Source organism: Odocoileus virginianus, chromosome 26 (assembly GCF_023699985.2).
Source record: "Odocoileus virginianus isolate 20LAN1187 ecotype Illinois chromosome 26, Ovbor_1.2, whole genome shotgun sequence".
NCBI lineage: Eukaryota > Metazoa > Chordata > Mammalia > Artiodactyla > Cervidae > Odocoileus > Odocoileus virginianus.
This window is the reverse complement of record NC_069699.1, coordinates 27,724,691-27,744,110: the sequence shown is the minus strand read 5'-3', so window position 1 is coordinate 27,744,110 and position 19,420 is coordinate 27,724,691. Positions and strand designations below refer to the sequence as shown.

Genomic DNA, 19,420 nt, shown 5'->3' with positions numbered 1-19,420 from the left:
GTAATCTACTACCTGACTCCAGATATATAACCTTTTAGAATGAAACTGAGCACAGTGCATCTAAACAGGGAGAAATTTCTGTGTCACAGGAAATCTGTGCAGGCTCCACAATGGCCGACGAGATTACAATAAATACTTTAAGTGCATCAGTTGGCATTTTTCACTGTATGGCCCCCTTTGCTACCTATGGATAAAGATGTAATTCAATTCCTTTGCTGTAAATGGACAGCATCAACCTCAGGACGCCAAAAGCAAGTACAGCAAAGGACGACAAACTAGAACCTTTTCTTTAAAAGCTATCGAAGGTCTAGGGTTTTTTTTTTTTTTTTTAATTACAAAGGCACTCTAAGACCTTACACAGCAAGAGCTAAGACTGGTCTCCAGACATACAAACCTATCCTCACTGGAAACAAAAGAAGTCACATTTGGTCCAATGTTTCCAAACTAATTTTTACTGTCAACCATTCTATTTTTCAAGCTCCTCTAAACCAGTAGGATAAAAGCATCTTTTAGTTCTGCTGTGTCTGCCACAGAAACTCCAAAGTGATGTCAGAAGGAGAGCTGCAAGCTTTGGCTAAAACATATATAATCTCATCTCCAGAAACCTCTCATGGTGTTTGGTTTTGAACATGATACACACACACCAACACATACACAAAATATTCAGGTACTATTTTCTGTGATTACTAAGCTCTAAATGGATCAAGTACTGCTGGTATAAAAATATACCACATATATATATGTGTGTACTTGCTTAAGTGAAGAACACAATTAAAAAATCTTTCACTTGGTCCCTTTATAAAAAAAAAAATTTGGTTTTCCTGAATGGAAATGACATTTGCTATCACCTACGACTTTTAGGTTTTCTTTTCGTCTGTGCGTGGACACTCTGCATACGAGCTACATAGGAAACAGGTTAAAAATACACCAAAAAAAAAGTTTTATATATGTATTTTCTACTTTGAAAAAGGACTGAATAGTAGTATTAATGTTTCTGGGTGCTAAGGTATAATAATATGGATTCACAGCTTCCTTTTTAGCACTGTCTGTTCACATGATGTATTTTGGATTTCTCAAAATACCTCAGCTTCAACCAACATCCAAGTGAAGCTCAGGGCAATTTAAAAATATAAAGTGTTAATTTCCAAAGAGGAATACAGAAATTGAGTCAATGCTACAATACAGACCATGATCAGGATAAAGTGGCTCTGTATGTCTGTGTGTGCATACATGTGGACCCCTTCCATCAGTCCATCCTGCAAACCTTCACTGCCGGTCTATTTAAGAAAAAAAAACCCAAACACTTTGGGGACACAACGGTGAAACAGATGGGTTCCCTGCCTTCAGGGAGGGAACTGCGGAGTACTATACATTTTACCTTTTCTCAAACTGCAATTCAACACAGCCTACAGTAGACACTGCTATTTCCTTAGAAAGCACGTAAAGACAAGGAAATCGACTTGTATGCAGTGGACACTTGGCAGAAAGAGGAGGCCTGGAAGCCCAACTCATCCAAAAGAGAGATCGAAAGACTGCCTGGGTTCCTAAGCCCAGGTTCCATCTATGTAAGTGCTAATTCCACGTTGAAAAGGTGACAATAATTAGATGCTTCACACCCACACCATATTGAATACATTCTTAAGTAATTATACGCACACTCCAGTCACATGGATCCAATTAGGGATCACTGAGATAGATACGGTGAGGAGAGGCCACCCACCCCTCCGCCTTACAGCCAGCTTCGGACACATCTCAGATCTGCGTTCCTACCTTTCCCTTTTGGGAGTGTGGACTGACAGCTGTCCATTGGTAGAGGCATGTGGGTTCATTATTAAGGAGGTCTTGGAAGGTGCAGAGGAAGAGACACACGTCGTGGTCAGATCCAAACTGCTGTGATTGTTGCCCGTGGTTTCTTCTGTCGTATGAGCACTTGTCACTTCCTTCCAGAGCTGCTGCAGTTCTGTTGGAATCATGCCTGAAACAAACAAATTGGATAATTAAATCAATTAACAGCTAATTCCGTCCTCTTCAAACAGTAATTAAATCAAAGAGTCAGTAAACAAAGCCTAGTGTTAGGGGTTTTTTTGGTGCATGCAGTTTTCTTTTCCCTTCCCTCTCAACTAAGGCAAATACGGTAGGAGGGAATGGGTCCTCCACCTGAAGTGCCCTCATCACACATAAAAGACTCCCATGAAAAGGATTCAGAACACAGCTATTTTTTGCAAAGACTGTATGCCTCCATCCAAACTGTTGTTTCTAGACCGCTGGGGCAAAAAAAAAAAAAAATGTAGATAGATGTTACTGTATTTTTAGACACAAAGAAGGGCTCAAAATAAATTTGTTCAACTATACTATTATGACAACATGAACCACAAAATGAATAATTTTTGTGCTTAAGTCTTAAATGATGACAAATAGCTTTGTTATTAAATATAGTTTTTATTAATCACTTTTAGACATAAATTATGAATTCATATCGTCTTCCTGAAATGCTTTTCAACTTTTAACAGTCAAATTGATTATACTATGATTATTTCATTAACACACCTATCTTCCTCATTAATTTTGGTTTCTTGTACCACATGCTTAATTGATGGATGTGTCTACTGAAAAACTGTATAACTTTTTATACAAGTAACACTATTATTACTGTCATTTCTTAGATCCATGCTAATGAACCATTGCAGAATGAAATGAAAATGTGAAAGAAACTTGGAGCAGTACAGTTGTCTTGCTCTTTAAGGGGGTCAGAATGGACATGAGTCTTGGGCAATAAGTGTCACCTTGTTTTTTTCCTCCCAAGAAGAGATTCAATCAGTATGTCAATCTCACTATTGTGGGCACAAAGCCTTTATTCTGGCGGCATGCCTCTATAGCCCAGGATTTCCAAATCTGACCTCAAGGCATATTCTAGTGCATGCACGCACAGAAGAAACATATTCTGAATGGCAGCTGACAACAACCACCTAGGAGGACAACTTGGAAGAAATCACAAAGCCCTGACATCACGAGGCAATGCCGCATTAGAACTGGACGTCTGGATCTCAGTTCATTGTTTCCATGAACTGGAACCGAGCTCTCCGAGGAAGCCTGCCATTTTCTGACTATATAGCAGGAACTGGAACAGGGATGTTTCTGACCAAAGCTAAGGTACTGAATTTAAAAAGAAGGCTGTGTGCATTATATTCATTTGAAACACATAATAAAAAATGCCAAGGTCTAAATTTAATTTATTTTTGTCATTTAGAATACAATGGATAGATAATCATCTCAACGTGATCAGCCAAACATCTTTACTTTGCTAAACTGTTAAAGATTTTAATTATGCTAGCATTGGAGAGCACTGGTCTAATGAGGCGATGGACTCCAGAGAATCCGAGTGGTTAAGAACTGTGAAATGAGTCTGATAGGATTTTTTTATATTCACCGTGGATCGTTTGCATATCAAAGAGGAGTAAATTATTGCACAGCAGACCAATAACCTTCCCCGCCTTTCTGAGGGGAGCGTTAACAAAAACAGTTGGTCTCTCCTAACGGTTCTCCAAGAAAATGTTCAAACGCTTGAGTCTTTGCAATTAATATATATTATAAAAGAGGCCTCAAATGATACATTAAGTGGTCAGATATTCTTCGAATGCGTCCTCGACAGCCAAGTCAGTTTTCTTCTTCCTTCATAAAAATCAAATGCCAATTATATTTTGATGGATTTTGTCCCAAATGAGCATTTAGTTATTAGGCATATTCAATTATTACTTGTCCCCTGAAATTAAACCTCGGAGGCAAATTAAACAAAGGGAAAGGTCACCACACAATCCTGTGTCCAGTCCTGCTGCATCTCGGCTGTTTTTTTCCAACACCTAGTGAGGTGATGTGCAGGGGGGTTTGGTAGCTAACAGGCCGCCACTGATGTCTGCACCCCAGCAGTTACCTGGAAGATGGCTGACCCTCGGATCGCTGTTTATTCAATGGAAACAATAGTGAATAGGGGTGTCTGTGGATGATGGCACACGGATATAAAGCCACACAAGTCAACACCCAGTTTTACTTTCTGGGGAGTCGATACACACAAAAAGAACAAGCCGCCTAGTTTTCAACTCAAACTGATTGATTTCTGGGTCAAGGTGCATGGGAGGTGGGTTTCTAACCACTGTGTTGACACTTTCCCTCTGATAGAAGCAGCACTCGGAAGCTGTTTCAAAAGTAAGCTGTTTATCCAGCAAATAAAGACAAAGAGAAATGCCCTGTTACACTTGTTAGGCCCACAATGCACATTAATGTTTCTCTCCTTTCCTTCTAGTCCAATGGGCTAGCAAATCAGTTTCTTCGTCCACAGGGAGAAACGGTAAATAAAACAGTAACTCACTGACTGACAACGAGGTATCCTTCTGGGTCAAATTTCAGTGTGATAATTACGGTGAAGAACATTCACATCAGACTCTCAGAAAGGCAGTCAAATCGGTCTCTTCCATCAATGTTACACCTTGTTAGTGATGTTAAACTGTTACTTCAGTGAACAGTATCTACCAAAGGATGCTGTTATTTGACAACCGAGATCTCACAATAGAATTAAGACAGATAAAAGGTAAGCTAGTCACTCATCAAACTAAAGGGACACCAAATGTCCAGAAAGCATGCATTTCTTCCAAAATGGTAGATAGGAATAACAGTCCCAAGTTAAACAAACCCATTAAGAGGTACATCGGCAGGCACGCAATTTTCTTCCAACTGTAGTTTATATTTTAAAAAATTTAAAAGTCAGAATGATATTAAAAGTATATTTCTTTATGGAATTACAGGTGCTAGGAAGATGATATGACTAAAGCCATCAGGGGAAAAACAGACATGCTAATAATATAAAATAGGGAGAAGGCTGTCCAACAGCCCTAAAAACATTTTACAAAAAGAAAGGTACTTCTGTTTCATAACCTAAAACCTCCAGGGGAAAAAAAGTCTTCAAAATATTACTCTCTGTCTCTTCCAATACTGTGATATTTACATGCACGTTTAAGGCAACTTAGCCAAGACCGTGCAGGGATGTAAAAGAATCATGGTGATTACATCCTGAAGTGAGCATTACTAGCATTTTTAACACATAAACCCTGGGCCTGCCTACATATCTTTTTCCAGGACAACTGGCCCCTTCATTATAAAAGAAAATGCAGACACAGGTTTAAAAAATGTATGTTGTGGGGACAGTTGACAGATTACCATTCACGGAACTCAATTTTACAATCCCAGGTATCACTGGCTCTAAGACAAACAGAGTTGATCAACCTTTTTTGTCCTTGTACCTCTATACCCAGGTGACCATGTTCAAGCAAGCAGAAAGTTGATTTAAACCTCATAATGACATCAGTTTTAAGTCATCATCTCTCTGATAAAAAAAAAGAAAACTGTGTTGTAGTCCAAAATGACTGAATTCTCCAGCCACTTTGGGCAAGGGGTGAGGGGACACAAAACCAGCCTTATGATTCCAAGAGAGATGGCTATGACACGGGTGGTTCACTTCACTAGGAGAAATGTTTATATTTGCGTTTATGCATTTTGGGCACACACAAAGACACCCCCTTAGACTATAAATATGCATCTTCTTAATGTTGCGGGGGCTAAAGCGTTAGCGCCGACTGCTAAGCATATCAATCAATGCCATGACTGGTGAATTACCTACTGGTGTCTCTGATATGTTACTGCAGAGATTACACTTCATGCATCACCACATTCATTTCTTTCACATTACATGTGAGCTTGTCTTGTCACTGCCCAATTGCCCTCTTTTGGACAGCTTAACTGATGGACTATAACAATGAACCTCAGCGAGCACACTTAATAGTATAGGAGCAGCAGGAAAAGATGAGCGAGGCAGAAGCGGAGTCCAGTGGGTGTGTCCGCCCAGCCGGCGATGTTGCCGAAGATAAATACAAAGATGTAATTAATGCATGTTATAACATTTTGCAAGCACAAAAGTGCATTAGCCCATGTGTCCTCCCCCCCCCCCCCCCCCCGCCCTGGCATTGCTCAGTTACCAAATCTTCTATTTTGACAGCAATGGCGATATTGATTATATACTGCGTGGATGAGCAGTAAGAGCAGGAGGAGGAGAGGAGGCGAGAGGCAAGTTAAAGGAGGAAAATGTCCTGGTCTCAGCATGAAGACATAAAGAAAACCCAAAGAACCCCAGGAGGGACACAAGTTGGCTGTGGTTGACTCAAGAGACTAAAGGCAGACATGACTCAAAAGTGACTGAACACATGGCCATGCCTTCATTACCATGAGGGGAGAAAGAGTTTTCATATTTTGAACTGTCTTCATAACGCAACTGAATCCAAGACACCAAAGGTTTCAGCTACCAGTCTTGAAGGCACATATACACATACATCCGACTCCATGGGCCTTGAAGGGGCAAATGAAATCCACCGTACCACGTACAGGACGGAGGAACTGTATTTCAAAACACAGCATGACTCTTTCTTCTTTCCTTCCCTCCTTCCTTTCCTTCTGGCTTGCTCTGAACAATTCATTTGTGTATCACATTACCCAAGTAAAAGTTAGATTTGCTTCAACCCAGAGGATGTCCTAGGAACAGGAAAAGTACTCCTTTCTGTCTGATGGGCAACATCCATTGGAAGAACATGTCAATGGCTTTTCCAAAGAAATTTCTAAATCCATGAAATCTCACTCCTTTTCAAAGAGCTCCAACTCTCAAAAAAGAGCTGGAGACGGACAAGTTGCCCGTTCTAATGGGTGTAGAATCAACTTGCTCAAAAACCAACAATCAACTCAATGCAAAAGAGAGAGAGAGAGTCCAACAGAAAACCCCCTTGGCTTCTGCAACAGCAAGAGATGAATCACCACTGTCTACCCGAATTTCTCCCTAGATGTTAAAGAGAGACATTTCAAAGGCATTACTACAATTTAAAACACAGCAAGTTACAGGATGTACAAGGTATCTTAAAATAAAACTTAACGAAAGCCTTAAAGTTCTTAAAACTAAGGAAAGCCTTCAAGAAAATGCATTTGCGATTCCAAACTGAAAATGTGAGAAGATCTGACTAAAGAGCAGTACTGCCTTCCCCCCTGCAACATTTTGACCCTGTGACGTCGGCGAAGCCTGCAGACCACCCTACGCTGTCATCTTGGCGCTCACAAGCCCTCCCGCTTCTGGAAGGGTCCATCACTGGTACCTGAGCTGGTTTTGCGTCTAAGTGCGCATCTGCGTGTTTTAAAGAAACAATCTCCTCCGTGATGAGCTGGAAGGAGACCCCACCCCCCTCGCCATCACTGCCCGGAGTCTTGAGAGACCGACGCCTTCTGCGTCATCAGCGCTTACCTTGAGTGAGAGGTTGGAGGGGAAGGGCGGGCTGCCCCGGCTGGATGGTTAGGAGGCCCTGGCGCTGCAAAGACAGGAGGTGCTGCTGCTGTAACTGCTGCATCTGCAGAAGCTGCTGCTGGAAGGCCAGCTGCTGGGTAGCCACCTGCTGCTGCTGAAAGAAATGAGGCAGGGGAAGAAAGAGAATGAGACGGCCACTGCCCGGGGAAGGCGGACGGATGGTGGTCCTCTAACGCCCTGCCATCGGCCAGGACTGAGGGTGGTCACCCGAGCTTCGTGGAAGGCTCGGGCTCAAGGCTGCCTTCAAGGGGACAGAACACAGCACCTCCGAAGAGGAACGAGGGGCTGGGTGGAGGCCCTCTCTCCTGCCGGCTCCCACAGAAAGACAGGTTGCCAATCAAGGCAGTTTTTCCTGTGGTTGCAAAGGCCTGAGTTTCTGCAGGCAGAATGTGGACTTCTAGACTCTGAAACCTGTAACGAGGCACAGGAGAAGTCAGGCTTCACCACTTGAGGTCTAGAGGGATTTGAACCCTGAACCCTGAGGTGTGAAGGAGCAAGCTGCTTCCATCCTGCCTGCGCAGGGAGAAGCGTTTAACTACTCTGTTTATCACTTCTGACATAAATAAATGAGAAAAAATCAGACCTTTGAAGAAGAAAAACTTCATCTAATATTGTTAATTAGCCATGACAAACGATGAAATAACATTGTAAATCTTTCATAGAAACAGCCACTAGATTTTAATTACACACATTCATAATTTAGCAAACAACATCGCACTCGGCTGTGAGTGCTTAATATGAAGGACACTTTCAACTGCAGATGCCTTCGCTTGGCTTGAGTTTCAGAAACCACAAGGTCTGCTTGCTGGTCCTGCTTCCCTACCTGCTTTGTTCTTGAAAAGAAGGGGCTCTGCGATATGATAAATATCTTTCTGTTGATTGGACAATGACAGGAGGAAAACTTTTGTTGTGTAAAACATCAATACATCATTCCTGTGTTTAGCAGGCCTTGCTCCAGCCAAAAAAATTAATGTAGATTTCCTCAGTAATTATCTGAGTGATAGAAAGATAATACAGTGCAGTATTACAATAAATAGAAGGAAATTATCTAATATCCTTAATCTGTGAGGAATCAAATCGAGGTGGAGGTCTTACCCACATTATGGCTAACAATTATGAAAGAAAAATTAACCCTTCTTGGGGAAGGGAGTTCTAAAACCAGGAAAGAAAAAGAAAAGAAAAAGATTCTTTAAGAAAGGCCACAAGATTGTTTCCCTGATTCTCAGTATTATTCACAACATGAGAGAGACATTCCCAACCAAGAGGACTACATAACCCTTTCAGAGCTTCTCATAACTACACTTTACAAACAACTGCATTCACTTAACCTAACACATGACCTTGATCTGATACATCCATAAAATGGTATATATACCAAGACCTTCTGATGCAAAGTTCAAAGGAGGAGAAAAATAGTGGTTTCCTTTTTGTCTCCATGTAGCTTATTTTACAGTAAAAACCATCATTCTCATATTAGCAACCAATTTCAGACTTACTACCATGCCACTGAGAAAGTTAATTGAGTTTCACTCCAAAAAACAAATTCTATACCACTAACAACAAAAATTTAAATAAATTTAAATGAAAAGCCAGTGTTTTCATTTGAAGAACAGCATGCATAAAATGATCCAATTGTTTTCACCCCTTCCCAAGTTATCACATTAATGTAAAACCCAATGATAGTTATATTCATGTCAAAGTGATTTTTTCACTTCTTCAACAGATATTAATTCATGATGTTTTTTTAAAAGGTGGGGGAGGGGAAGAAGAGAAGAAAAAACAACATGGGTACAATAAAAGATCAGGGATTCAGCTCTTGTTGAAGTAAAAAATCTTGGGGCAGGGGGTGCCGGGGCTTGGGGAGGGTGTTTCCTGTCTTACTGTAAATGAAATGTTTAGAAATTCTGTTTTTATATAAAATGACTGATGGCTGCTCTGTCGTCTCTGTGGCCATCCCTAGGAAAAGCTCATGAGAGCTGTCCGCGTTTGAAAAGCCAGGATATAAAAGTATACAAGGCCCATTGTCCAAAGAAAGAATTTAAAAGCAACACTGGTTGCCAAACTGCGCTCCCCACCCAGTTACCAAACACAGGATACGAGTCCGTTTGTTTACTTCTCACAATTGAATGCATACAAAAAAGGTCTCCGCGCAGTCCCCTGGACAGGTCAGTAGTCAGTGTTAAAATGCTAAAATGCCCTGATAAACCTTGCATTTCGGATCCCCTCCCTAGCACTGCAGTCAAAGGTCTGTTTTCCTTTCTTCGGCTCCTCCCTACCGCCTAACATAAACTGTCATAACTACCCAGGACAAACGGCCCTTTTAAAACAATCAACTTAGCCTACCTCGCCCGCACAGGATGGGATCTTTTTTTGTGGCCTGACTTAAAATTAACTCTGCCTTCGCTTTTCCACACCCGTCCTGTCAAATAGCAATGAGCCGTCACCTAAGAACTAGCTGTATGGGGCTACGGAGCACCCATCTTCCCAAGAAGGTCTCAGGGCTGAACTCAACAACTCGAGGCAACTTTAGGAAAAAAGAGACTAAAGTATGTTGTTCTGGCCCAGGATCAAGTATCTTACTGCAGAGGTGATCAAAAGAGGGAAAAGGCGGGGAGAGGGTGGCTGATGATTCAAAATTATGAGCCACTAATGACTGGGGATTCAGTAAATTAATACACTTGTTCCATCTGTCAACATCCAAGTTCAAACCTTGTTAAAATCCTAACCAGCAGTCCACATCATGAGATTACTACCACGTGACTCTACTTCATGGTAGCACAGAAGGACCACCACCAGCACAGTCACTTCAGGAGGCTCCCCCTACCTCAGGGACATAAAGATCGCCTGGTCATTGCTACAACAGGACTTGGTAACATTCAGTGGTGCCGTGAACACACGGGCAGAATCCAAGGGGATGTGCTGTAGGTCTGGGCCCGCCCACCCCTCAGGATCTGAAGGCAACACCACCTTTACCATCAAAATGGATGGCAAAGTGTGACCACAACAAACCCAGTGTCCCGGAGATGCTGAGCGCTACTGCTATCATGCAACCACCGTCCCCTGGTTCAGACACAGAGTGGCCCCCTTTTCTCTCCCACCCCCCCTCCCAAATTCCAACACCACCAGCATGTGTGTGCGCCCGAGGTGCCCCCTTCCCTTTCTGAAGGCAGCAATTTGGGCGAGTTAACTTTTATCCTTCCTTCTGCGGTGTAACTTTCGCCTTTGCATTTCTTTATCTGCCCTCTGAGCTCATCTGAACTTTCATGTTCTCCCAGCATGCAGACGTGCATTCCAAACTATGTCTAACAGACCAAGTAAGAGGTTAATAAGAAGTGGCAACAGAAAGGAAAAACACAATCCCTGGTAACTGATAAGAATGACAGTGCGGCCCTTTTTTGTTTGTCTTCAAATATAGAGTTAAAGATCTTTAAAAAACTAAATTTTGATGCCTTTGAAAAGAAAGAAGCACAAAATAACAACAGGGGGTTATTGCCTGCGAGCCACAGGGGAGAAACTCCATAATTCTTATTCTCCCTTTTGAAGGCTGTTAGAAATCTGATTCAAAAAAGCAACAGCAGAAGGGGAAACCTCTTGAGGCTGTAACCATTTCCTGTGATCATGCATAATGTGCTTCAAAAGTGGGTTTTTACCAATTCTGTTGATCAATTGCACCTCCTTCATATCCCTTCTTTTTTCTGCTGTGTTTACATCTGATGTGACTCCGTGACAAGCACTGTCTGAGACTGTGAAACAGGCCTGTCATGTTGATTTATGGGCGCATCAAACCACAACTTGTCCAAACTGAAGCTCGCAGTTCATTAATTAGAGAGTTGTGACTTTGAAGTCAGCTTTCAGACTGTGGTTTTTAACATTTGGCTTAATTTATATGCTCTTGAATGTGGATCTCTAAGGAAAAAACTGAAATTCCCTTCTTGTCTTTGAACTTCTTTTGACCGCACAATAATCATTTCTTTGTCCAGAGTGATGCCTGCAATCCCAGAGTCATTAACGCGCATTGAACTGCCACTGATGAGTAAGCCCTGCTGAATTAGAAAAACAGCCAGCAAAACAAAGCTGAGAGCCTTCTGCACAGTGATATCTCACAATTACATGCCTTCCCGCCCTGTGCCATTTCCATTTTAATTACTGTTAGTCCTTTAGATTTACATTTTAGACACTTTTTAATCTGTTCCCTTTTTTATTACTGCAGCACCCGGTAGCGCGCCACCGTACTTAAGGTTGTGTCAGCAGTTTCATTAAAGCCCCTCCTCCCCTTCAGCCCCAAACTGCCCCTACTCTGCAGGGGTTTCCATCCAGGCTGCTAACCAGGACTCCAGGGTGAGCCCTTGGCAGGGCAAGGAACATGTACCCAGCGCGTGCAGAGCGAGGAGCCCGCACAGTGAGCACGGCTGGGTCATTCCCCGCGTGCGGAAACAGGCGCTTCCAGGCACCCGCGCTCCTGGGACGGCCAGGACACAGTCACCTGGCGGGACTCCTTGTGAGCTGAAGGCAGGGGCTGCCTGCTGCGGGCCAGCCACGAAGCTGCTCAGAGGGGCTGGGAGCTGTTTACCAAGCTCTACATGGTCATTCCGAGGAGAATACTCAAATGGAAAGAATTTCAGTCCACCGTGAAAATATGCAAAGATAAGTGACATAGGATAACTTTGGAATGGAAGAGAGATGTCACGATAACATACACATGCCCAGAGATACTCTCCCATCTGACCAAGCCTCAGCCACATTGAGTCACATAGAAGGTGGGACAGAAACCCTGCCTGGGAAGGTCTTCCCTTCTGTTGACAGAATACTGCTACCTAACTGGGCAGTAGGCACACGTGATCACTATGCCCACCTACAAAGGACTGCATACGCAGAAGCAATCGCAATACACAAGTTCTTCTCAGGAAGACACAAACACTCCAAGCCTGCCATTAGCAGTTATGATCCATGCAACTTGGAAGAAGCTGTTCAACAAAGATGGGGTGTTCTGAACCCTGCTCTAACTTTTGGCATAAAGGATTCTTTTTCTGAAGGCAAAATCCATCATCAATACCCAAGCTCCTTGGAGCTGGGAGAAAAATATCAGGTGTGCACCCAGGTAAAATTTTACTTGGAGCACTTCACCTCCCCCAGCTAGACCTCAGCTCAGCGGTGCCAGTTTGCAAAAGTCGCCCTAAAGGTTCCGCCCAACCTCCTCTTCCCAGCGCCCACACAAGGTACACCTGTAGCAGTGTTAGAAAAAATACGTGGCAGCCAGTGAACAGAACCCAGAAAAATCTGAAAGAAAACAGGACAATAACTCTCAGTCTGAAAGCTGAGAACCGATAGAGTCAGCTGAGTTGTGCAATCATTTAAAAGATGAATGACAGTTTAATAGCCACGAGATAGTCCTCAGGGATCTGTGGTTTGAAAGTAAAATATGTATTGTCGGTACCTCTTTAGGCTGTTTTCCAGCATGTTGTTGTTGTAAAAGTTGAAGCTGCAACTGTTCCTGTTGTTTTTTATAAAACTCTTGAAGCTGCTGCTACAAAGGAAAGAGAGGACGGTAAGTAACAGAGGGCAGTGCCAAGCCACTGTCCCTTTCGGTGCCATACACAAACTGGGATTTGAAAAATAGCATCCTTTTATCTGTAATGGCCTGACCTTTAGTTTGAAACTCGACAATAAATTTCAGCGCATGCTGACTCTTCTTGGCATTATTGTTTGAAAAGTAATCTCCAAAATGAACTGATGAAAAACATACCATTTTCTACACAAACTAATTAAAAGAAGGCAAGGAATGACCTTTGATTGTACAACAAAGCCAAAGAGCCCTTGCTGAGGGAGTCTGGTGAATCTCTACTGCAGACTGTGCACGCTCACTCCGTGTTAGGCTTGGGCGGTGCTGGGGGCCGGTAGGTGTGGACATCACCGTGTGGCCAGTTTCCTCTGCATCCGGTCCCCACCACCTTGCCTCAGCAGCCCCCATCACTGTGGTCCCGAATCCCCTCTATCTGGTTCAGGGGTCCATCAAGGCAGACTATGAGGTCCCCATGGCACCATGACAGCCAGAAGTTTATTTCGGCATCAGCAGACACAAAAGGGGTAAAACCAACTGTGCAGCGGACAGTTAACAAACTCCAAGATGCTTCCTGATGTTAAAAAGTTCTGTACGCTTCTGACTTGAAATGGGGACTTGGAGAGCTGTCACATTTAAACCTGCTCCTGACGTGCTCTCGTTTTGCTTTGATTCACACCATTTAGAAGCCTCTGGGCTTACCAAATAAAAGAGCGCAAAGCCCCCTAAGCCGGAAAGATCTTACTTCTACCAAGTCCAATTACAGCCCTAATCTCAGTCCATCGGGTACTCTCCGGGCCCAAACCCGTGTGGCTTTGGCAGGGTCCCTCTCTTTCAGGGATGCAAATGCAGCTGATCACCCAGGGACCAGTGTGCATCCTGCCCCACCCGCCTCACTCTGCCTGCTGCTTCGGTGGGCAAGTCTGCATGGAGGGGCGGGGCCCTGGAGGCTCGGGATGCTGGGGGAGGAGGAAGGACCTTACCTGTTGAAGCATGAGGGCCTGCTGCTGCTGGAGGAGAACCTGGAGCTGCTGAGGGCTCAGCACTTGCTGCTGGAGAATCTGCTGCATTTGCTGGGGAGTGATAACTTGAGGTGTCATCATAGCCACTGACACGGGAACCTAGAACGTTAACGAAGGATAAATAGGAAGCCAGGAAATCGCACACCCACAGCACTCAGCCTTCCACGTTCAGTGACAGACTGTCTTCAGCCTGCTTAGAGGACTGACCCATTTCCCATATGCGATTCATCTGTCCAAAGGGGATGCAGCCACGAGCTCTAATCAATCAAGTAGTGGATTTCAAATAAAGAAAAATAAAACAAAACTTTGCAGCTACTGACAAGCGTTCCTGAGAGTTTGGTCAGCAAACAGGAGTAAAAGCTTAATACAAGCTACCTGGAGTTAAGGCTGGTGTGATGTCAGTTGCTTCAAGAGTTTTTGGTCATAGCAAGATATAGGAAGTTAACACCAACTTGAATTTTAGGGAAGAAGTTTAACGGGAACCAATATTTTCCCAGCTGGAGCCAATACAATCAGTCCTCTGAGGACAGTTATTTTGAGAACAGTCCATGAACACCAAGTCCTGTGGACAGCTGAACCTTGGGTGCACCTTTCGAAATGCAACACAGACCCTTCCTATGTTGCCTTTTACCCTTCCCTGTTTAGCCAGCACACAGATGTCTCAATTCTTTCATAGTATAAAAGCCGCTTTCCATGACATTTCAGTGACAAACAGCTACAGTGATGAACTTGATAGCATTTCATATTTGCAACTGTTAACACGTTTCTGCACGGGCATCTCTGCAAGGAACCTGAACACTGTATCTGAAAGGATGATGTCTTGTTCAGATAAAACACTGACATTAAAATGACAGGCTGTCTTGGCCAAGGTTACACAAATTGTATTCAAGCGGATACCTAATGACAATGCTATGAATTCTGCAAGCTTTCTAGAATGTAATTTAGCTATTCAAAATAATCACTGCACTTGTGTTTAATTTGCAGACTACATGAGAACCATTTTGTCAGGCCCCGTAATACAAGAAGACTATTTCATGAAAAATTATCCCCCCCCCAAATAAAAAGATAAGGAAAGGGGGAAAAAAATGAAAGAAAAGACAAAACCTGTACGTCTTCGAACAGTAATATTTAAGCATCTTACTTTTCTTTGGTTTCTAATCAAACATGTGACAGCAAGAAGCTAGAAGCAGTAAAGGATATACTTTGTTAAAAAGGATCTGCTGTCATCTCATGTATTACAATAAAAGGTAATAATAACATGTTTTGCACTTTGCCTGTGTGCCACTTAAAAAAAAAAATCCGGCAGACAATAGCTGATCAGAAGATAAAAGAATTAAAAAATCTTTCAGGGGAGCAGTAAGCAAAAGGGAGAAATGCAGTATTAATTTTATGTAACATAATGTCTTAATATGCAGTTTATCTTGACTTTTTCACATGATTTGTCCTGTCATTTGCATAGCGAGCTCTCATTCCTAATTTCACAGTCATTATGCACTGATGTCCCGATTTCTCAGCATCACTAATTTTGATGAACTAAAAATGGTTCCTGAAGGTCAGATTCATATACAGTGAACAGCCTCCACTGTTGTTGTGGGCATGTTTTGTGTGGGGGGATGTTTACGTGCAAGTCTCTCATTGTTTAGAAAACACTAGCTGGAACATTTGAAAATTTTCATTAACTCAAGTCTGGAAGGTCATCATCAAATTCTTCCTATTGCAGTGGCCTTTTAAGTGTAGATGTAGATACACTGTAATTTAAAACAGATGGGCATGTCTGAATATTTTTATATGCAAACAGGGACAGATGTATATGAATGGATAAATTATCCTTTTAAAAAGATACTCCGCCACACAAAATATCACCAATGATGAGAACAGTGAACTTGCATTTAATCTAGGACAAACACCAAGAAGACATTATCCAAACATCTAACCATCTAGAAATTAATTCCAATTAGATGACTCTGTCTTCATACAGGAGAAACTTTCTGAATGTTTCAATCTGTATTGGGTGCCAATTACTATCTTTTGAGCAGCGAAAGCCAACATATCACGATGGAAGTTTACTTTTCCTTGAGAGTTGCATCATCACACAGGGAGGTTTGATTAAGCAAACAAAAGAACCATGTTTAAGGTTTCTTTTCTTCCCCTTGCATTTCTTGGATGATATACAAAATAAATATTCTTGAGCCAAATTTCTGATGGTGATGAACAGGAAAATAGACAGGAACAGGGTGGTGTAAGATCTAAGCTGGTGATGAACGAGAAATTAACAGTGCTATAACAGAAACCACCATAGATAGTCTCGTGCTCACAATTTTTAAAGTGACTGCGGAAAACCTATGTTAGAAATGGGCACCAGAGAACTTTTGGGGGTGATAGAAGAGTCAGCTATTCTGGTTGGTTTGGTGGTCACAGAGGTGGAGACAATTGCCAAAATCCTTCCAGCTGTCTACTTAAATACACTTTATCATATGTAAATTATGCTTCAACAAAACAGATCTAAAAGTTTAAAAAAGGACTTACGCCCACAGATAATTTTTAAATTCCCATATACAGTCAACAGTTTAAATCTCCTTTCCCCAGAGTTATTTATTCAATATCCATAGTCATGTTACAGAACAGTAAAATGATCTTGAGTCTCCCTTCTTTTTCCCGGTGGACATCTCCATGGAGGTGGTGACGAATAATCCAACGCTTAAAGCAACAGACACAGCCAGAGGAGGGGAAGGGGCGAGAAGCCCGAGTAATCCTCCAGCCTGGTGACAGGTCTCTGAATGAGCAGAAGTGGGATATCAGATCCTGATGGCCTCAGCTCTGCTTTTACATCTGAAACCACATTTTCACACCAGTTAACACTGAGCTTCCAGAGGAGGCTCGAGCCTCATTTATAAACATAATAAAACTGAGATTTTCCCCAAACTTTCTCCTCCAACATGTCATGAAAATCAGTTATGGAAAGCTTTCACAAACACAGCCAAATGAACCAGAAACCATTGTGGGGTGGAAAAGGAAAAGAAGAAGAAATCTGAACACAGTGTGAGGCTTTAAATAGTTAAGAATTATAGCCTACATATTCACTGCCTTAGCTCTCTATGTCCAACTTTTTCACGTAGCTAGTCCCTACTAATACTGGGAATCAAAGGGCATGCAGTACCAGCGAGAGGCTATTACAGCCCACACTTTATTGCCCATTACTACTGAGGTCATTAGCGGCAAGAGTGATTGTACTGGTCTTAACCTATTGATCACTGTAACTACTATCATTTAATCCTGTGTTGAATGTCTGGAAAGCAGCTAAAGGCACACAAGAGAGAGTGCTTTAGCATTGAGAAATATGGCCAAGGCTTCGAAATTACACTTTGATTCATAAAATCTAGCCACTGGTTTAAATCAATAGTATTTAAAACAGTCATGTGAGTTTTTAACTACAGCGCTCCAGTATTTATGAGCTCCTCTTTCAGAATATTCAGTCAAAACTAAACTCCCCCCCCTCCCCACCAATTCCATGCATCTACCTTACCCTCGTTGAGATAAAAACATTAATTTCTGAGGTTTGTGTGCTATAGGGCTCATGCCTTAACTAGGAGTTCAAGCTAATTCTTGATTTCTTTCTCAAATGACAGTTTAAATGCAAAAAAAAAAAAAATAAGTATCCCCGATACTGTAACTACCTTAACTCTTTGAGTATATAGAAATGAGTATGTTTTATGAGTTAACAATGAATCATAGAAGGCAATTTATGAAGAACGAGAATGATTCCGTCTAGCTGCCTTCAGGGATCAGAAATTCAAATTAAACTTCTGGCAGACATTTAAAGAATGCTAGCATACAAAACTGAATTTAAAACACACACACACACACACACACACACACACACACAGAGTTAACACTCTTGAGTTGAGTTTCAAGAGGAAGTCAGGAATTAAAAAAAAAATTGCTTGATACACTGCTGACTGATAGCAGGCGGGCGTGGCCCACCCCAGGTGCAGCAGACCTGAGCTCGCAGGCTGACAGCTGCGGGGGCCATCGGGCGCGGTGCTGTGCGCCCCTGCTGCCTCCCCACCCTCGTGCTGGGGAGAGCTCATCCACTGCTGTGGAAATGCTCCCTGACACAGTTTTCTTTTACTTCCAAACGGCTTTATAGCAGCTGAACGCTAGAAGACTATTGAAATCATCTGGCTTATTTTTCCCCTGCATCCTCAATGGGGAAAGATAGGTGGGGGGAAGGGGATAGTATAAAAAGCAAACAAGTAAATAAAAACACCCGCAGAAACAATACTTTATTTCTAATCCCAGAGACAATTGGAGGAATTGGGTGGGAAGGGAGATGACACAATATAAATACTGAAAATAGCAAGTCATTCCTTTTTTCCTTTCTTTCTCTTCAGTTTATACTCAATGCTAACTCTAAGTCAATGCTGCCAGGTATAAATACACAGAGATCTTGGACATGAGCATATTCTCATAACTGCTATGGGTACAAATAATGCAAATGTAAAGATAAACACATTTAAAATACTGTTGTATTTCCATTTCTCTGGATTAAGAATTTTAAAACTATTTTTCGTCTCTGGTTATTCACTTCATGGATGTCCCAAGGAACTGAAGTCCTTTCTAGATCTGAGGCTCTACCTGGATGATAACTGACCAGGTTAGGCAGTGTTACTTGGTTCATTAAGTAAGAGCAAAATGAATTAAATTAGAATGTTCCACAACATCAAAGCAGAATGAAAGAAAATGGCTCCCCATGCAAAAAAAAAAACCACACACACACACACACACACAAAACCAAAAAAACAAACATTTTTTACCTATGTCACATTTGATATGATCATACAGAAGCTAGCCTGTGTGAAAGAAAGAAACAGCAAGCCCCCCTCCAAGAGAGATCAGTGTTCATAATTAATAACCCAGTGGATACAACTGATATATCACCAAACAAAAAAGTTAGAAAGCTTCTATCTATTCCCCATGGTATTTAGAAAGAAGGAGGAAAACCCACACACAAAATCCCCCCAAAGCCACAGACACCATGTAAGGTAGCTGTATCATACTGGAAAGAAAATACGTTTCTGACATAATATTTCAGTCTTCAAAAAATTTTTTAAAAAGCATGCTATTCATGTGGAAAGTATAATTCTGTTTCATTATAGAATTCTGCTTTTTGTATAACTCTTTTAGGCTTCGCTATTTTGCCACAATACTGTACAAAGCATTAAGGCAGGTAATGGTTATTATATTAATGCAAAATCATCTAAGTAGTCAGTCATTAGCATAACTGTTCTCTCAGTAACAATACAACCACCTATTAAAATTTTAGGGGAAAAAAGACCTCTTTAAAATGCAATTAGCATTTCATTTTTTATCATTTTGTTTATTACATTCTATCAAAAAGGGCTATCCTTCTTTCAAGAAGAATTGTATGGCCAAGACTTGTCTGCCAATCAGGAG

At 41.9% G+C, this 19,420-nt stretch overlaps 1 protein-coding gene across 18 annotated transcripts in view; it reads right to left on the bottom strand.

Annotated features, from left to right (window-relative positions):
• FOXP1 (forkhead box P1) overlaps positions 1–19,420 on the bottom strand; it is a 615,660-nt gene that overhangs the window by 80,664 nt on the left and 515,576 nt on the right. For 15 of the 18 annotated variants that reach the window (XR_011483693.1, XM_070455670.1, XM_070455679.1 and 12 more), the window contains 4 exons: positions 13,928–14,065; positions 12,822–12,911; positions 7,328–7,481; positions 1,771–1,975 (listed from right to left, as the gene is read on the bottom strand). Coding sequence is in view for 17 of the 18 variants with exons in the window: in XM_070455670.1 (XP_070311771.1) it covers positions 1,771–1,975; positions 7,328–7,481; positions 12,822–12,911; positions 13,928–14,065 (587 nt within the window). In the remaining variant the exon portion in view is untranslated. The remainder of the gene's footprint in view (positions 1–1,770; positions 1,976–7,327; positions 7,482–12,821; positions 12,912–13,927; positions 14,066–19,420) is intronic. The other 3 variants (XM_070455682.1, XM_070455676.1, XM_070455677.1) reach the window with 2 other exon arrangements.